This window comes from Oratosquilla oratoria, chromosome 32 (genome assembly GCF_046742065.1).
Source record: "Oratosquilla oratoria isolate Oo_2021 chromosome 32, ASM4674206v1, whole genome shotgun sequence".
NCBI lineage: Eukaryota > Metazoa > Arthropoda > Malacostraca > Stomatopoda > Squillidae > Oratosquilla > Oratosquilla oratoria.
In genome coordinates, this window is record NC_134808.1 from 35,374,659 (window position 1) to 35,379,658 (window position 5,000).

The 5,000-nt window shown below is 34.8% G+C and overlaps 1 protein-coding gene across 3 annotated transcripts in view; it reads right to left on the reverse strand.

The window, feature by feature from the left end:
- Positions 1-5,000, reverse strand: part of LOC143017638 (uncharacterized) — a 59,456-nt gene that overhangs the window by 23,868 nt on the left and 30,588 nt on the right. For 2 of the 3 annotated variants that reach the window (XM_076172424.1, XM_076172425.1), the window contains exon 2: positions 4,670-4,753. The exons of the other annotated variant lie outside the window; for it this stretch is intronic. In XM_076172424.1, the coding sequence (XP_076028539.1) occupies positions 4,670-4,753 (84 nt within the window). The remainder of the gene's footprint in view (positions 1-4,669; positions 4,754-5,000) is intronic. 3 annotated transcript variants of the gene reach the window in all.

Sequence of the window (5,000 nt, forward strand, 5' to 3'; positions counted from 1 at the left end):
TACCTACCGTAGTTTCATATTGATGCATATTTCCAACTTGGTGTATGTTCTTATTTTCCAGTTATCATTATTAAGCGGAATTCATGTTTAGTTCAACCTTGGGCTATATCACCTTCAAGATTATCACAGTTATCGTACGTTTGTATGAAGTAGTGTGTGTGTGTGTGTGTGTGTGTGTGTGTGTGTGTGTGTGTGTGTGTGTGTGTGTGTGTGTGTGTGTGTGTGTGTGTGTGTGTGTGTGTGTGTGTGTGTGTGTGTGTGTGTGTGTGCGCGCGCGTGTGTGTATGCGTGTGTGTATGCGCGCGCGCGCGCGTGTGTGTAATAATAATGATAATGATAATAATAATAAAATATTTACTTCAATAGCAGTAATACACTGACAATAATATAATTCAAAAGATGATTAATTATATCAAAACTTAGAGTATATACACGGTGCAAGCTTACATTGAGTTGATTACTTGCACAATGGATGTGTGTGTGTGTGTGTGTGTGTGTGTGTGTGTGTGTGTGTGTGTGTGCACGCGCGCACGTGTGTGTATGCGTGTGTGTGTATGAGCGCGCGCGCGTGTGTGTGTAATAATAATGAAAATAATAATAGTAAAAGGTTTATTTCAATAGCAGTAATACACTAACAATAATACAATTCAAAAGTTGATTAAGTATATCAAAACTTAGAGTACATACACGGTACAAGTTTATATTGAGTTGATTACGTGCACAATGTGTGTGTGTGTGTGTGTGTGTGTGTGTGTGTGTGTGTGTGTGTGTGTGTGTGTGTGTGTGTGTGTGTCCATGTGTGTGTTTGGGCGTGTGTGTGTGCGTGTGTGTGTGTAGGTGTGTGCGTGCGTGCGCGCATGCACGCGTTTGTACAACGTATCTTTAATATATGTCCATATTCCTATATTTGATGCATTCAATGAATAATTACCAATATGCGCTTTATCTCCATAGTAGCTCTTGCAAAAAAAAATTCATATGTTTTTTCTACATCTATCTTTTCATTTGGGTTTAAGTCCTTACAAAATATACGTGCGTGCTGGGGGATTTTGGCTGAGATGAAATTTCAGATTTTAGAAGACTTTTTGCAACGTTTGTGAGAACGACGAGTTCTTAGGCTAAATCGCACATGTTTTCAGACGCTGTGTGTGAAGTTTCACCTATTAGGCTAAGATTTCACAGAGTAACTGTGTTTGCTTATGAACTTTTGTTTTAAGCGAATAAAACCTGTACAGTAATTAGTGATACAGGAATTCAACATCCAGCTTTGTTTGTTTATGCGCTTTCGTTTTTTTTTTTTTTTTTAATAGTTGCTTTGCACCTTGCCGATTAATACTAGTGTAAGTCTTTATATCACTTCAATTGTTATTGATTTCATATTGGTGTTTGCACAATATCTAGTTCAATATGAATTCCGCACATTAGATGACTCTTTCACAAGGTGCATAAGATGTAAGAATGTAATCGTTAACATCCTACCTTGACACCAATTGATGTTATGTTATGTTTTTATGTTATTTGTTTATCATTTTTCTGTTTATTATTTGCTTGATTTTTATCTACTATTATTTATCTGTCAATTCATTATTATTGACTATTTACCTGTTTGTTTATTATTTGATTATACTTATGCATCTATCTAGTTTATTATTATTATTTATATTATTATAGTTTCTATCTATTTTTTATTCATTTATCATTATTATATTCTTTTCCGCATCCGACCTAGTTATGGATCAAAAGGTCTCCTGTCGACATGCTCCGTCTTTGTAATCCTTTGTAATCTTTGTTTTTTCACGGGGAACTGTGGGTCATTTCAGTCACGTATTGATTCACTTAACTATAGACCCATGACCCTCACGCCCTGATGTACCTTTAGAGGATAATGACACACCCTATACGACTCGTATTTGATATTAACCAATACGGTTTCCGAACTCGACCCTCGGCCTCTTACGTATGAATATGACAATCGATCTCATGTATGAATATCTTACCTAGTGGTAGAACATTGGCCAAACTCTTCGTCTGATGTTGTTTGATTTCATCGAAGTATTTGGTCGTGTTCACCACCTTTATTGATATACTTTTCACGATTGGAATAGGAGGCAACCTGCTCATTTGGTTACGGAATTGCTTTCTTCACCAAACTCTGAGCGTTACCATTAATCTTTTTTCAACCACATTAACTTTTTTTACTTTTAATTTCATGTCATCACGAACGAAACTGACAATGCGCTCGTCGGAGACATATGCGGAAACTGATACGAAGTGAGGTCAAGGGCTCGAACCTCAGCTCAGACGTATCAAAGTAACAGTGACTGCGCCATCAAGTGAGATTCAATCTCGTTCGTGATGACATGGAATTAAAAGTAAAAAAAAAAAGTTAATGTGGTTAAAAAAAGATTAATATCAGCACTGGGGATTATTCAGTGTGTGTGTGTTACCATTAATGTAGACTAAATTCCTACATGGGACACATTTTCATTTTGCTCTAAAACAACAGAATACAAATGATTAACTTTGGGATACCAACCAGCATCATTGTCAGTTCTATTCACCATATTTCTATACATTTGGTTGACGTGACTTCTTCCATATTGGGCTGCTTATCACAGCCCCATTCGCTTGATTGGTGAGAATACCAGGCGAGGTAGTGTGTATGAGTATGTGTGTATGATTATATAACATCCAAAGAAAACGTCTCTTTCTATTATACATCTCCTAGTACCTACTGGCCATTTCTATAGCACTTGTATCATAGCTTACATTCCCTACGAAGCTTTATCATAGGCAACTTGAAACATATTTCACGCTTGGAAATAAAACATCTGACCTTGGTATATTTTGTCAAAATATCTACATTGCCAGGCAACAAAGCCATAACACTTATGCTCAGTTTATTTAATTGAGGTGATAAATAATTGGTATGTAGATAAATAAGTAGATAAAGAATTATTTATCTTGTAAATGTGGTCATCATGGAACCAAAGATGTGTTGATTACATTAACTGTGGAATTCTTAAAAAGAAATTCTTTCCTTATATAAATCTTATATAAATCCTTGGAAGGGAAAGATTTTTTCTTAAGAATACCGCCGTAAGAATCTTACGTTAGTATTCTTAAGAAATTCTTTCCTTACATAAATCTTTCCTTGTATGAATCTTATATAAATCCTTGGAAGGGAAAGAATTTTTTAAGAATAGTCTCCCGTTTGTCTCTCGGGTTCAAAGTGTGTGGTAAATATTTAGAATGCACACCTACGCGATACAACTATAAAGAATTAGATATTAATCTTGTAAATTGTAATACATCAACGTAATATACGTTTTTCTTGGCGGAAGTTAATAACAGAAAAAAATGCTAAAAGGGATACACAAACGTATCAGCTTCAACTAATTGAGACGCCATCTTTCTGTTAGCAAATGCGGAGATCGAAGAAATTGAAATATGATAAATTCGTCCATTCTAACCTAACCTACCTACTTAACCTAACCTACATTTAGTAAAACGGTACTGTAATCCTAGAGGTTATCAGGGTCGTCATTGTCGCCGTCTTCGACCTCCAAATCTATCAAAATAAAGATGGCGTCTAAGGGAATCGACGCGACTTCGTTTGTGTATAGCTTTTAGAAACATTATTTGTTATCGATTCCCAAAGAAAAATGTATATTACGTTATTGTTTATAATTTACAAAAAATCAATATCTAATTTCCTAATGTTATATCGCGCAGGTGTGCACATCTAAAAAAAAAATACCGCCTTTGTTCACTACGAACTTTACAGAAACAAAGATTTTAAAAAACTTCTCGGTTATTTATAGTATAACACTTGAAAACAAACGAACATTTCATTGGAGATAACTCATGAACAATAAAATAAATATATCCGAATCCAAAAATTCTATCTATCCAGCAAGGACCTCCCATTAAATGGGAGATAGCCACTGAAGTCAGGTACCTACACCCGTTCATCACTCTTTGTGGGTGAGGGATTTATGATACTACCAAGAATACTATCAAGTTATTTTATTCGAAGAATGAAACATTTGAAGAAAATTACTGCCAAAAATTAATATGTTCGTATTGTTATGTTTCGAACACAATGTCAATTATGTTCGGAAAAAAAAAATGTATTCATCTTTGGTGTAGGGATTCATATTAGTAAACAAAATACAAACTGTCCTCGTTTTGTAGCATGGTAACTACTATATTTCATATTCCTTTATTCACTGACCTGAATGGATATAACAAACCCAAATATATATATATATATATATATATATATATATATATATATACATACACACACACACACACACATACATACATATATGATATATTTTTTTTCTATCATAGGCGTCAATCTGTTCTGTGGTTCAGTGATTAGACCCACTTGTGGTAGGGTCTGTGCCTCCGAGTTTGGCCTAAGAAGTCACCAAAGAAGTCACCTTCAAAGAGACTAGATCCTAAAACTAATTCCAAAACTATCATACCAAGGATGTAATATAGCATGATTATCATTGATACTGTTATTACTACTGCTATTGTCTCTATTGTTACTACAATTCCAATCTATTTACTAATCATCATTCAGGGGATAAGTAAGTCCTCTTCGTTACGAAAGGCCTACCATAAGGAAAATCAAACCCTTGGTTATGTCACTTACCATGGGTGAAGAAAAAAGAAGTCCAGAGCTGGACAGGTAGTTGTAGATTGCGTTGTAACTGTAGAGCAAAATGTGGGTGGGTCACTGTTACAAAGAGAAAAAGGGGTAGGTTACCACAATTTTCCTACAAGCAAGTTTCTTTTCTTCGTTTTATATTTATTCATGGAAATAACAACACTTCATTTCACAATTTATTTTTCCATCGTCTCAGCCCAATTACATGTCTCTCACAGATCAATTTGATCTTTTCGATTGAGGTATGAGAAATACGTCGACAATGATGTTGTTTGATTACCTTGCTATTATTCCGTGTAATTTAGATTAGTTATAG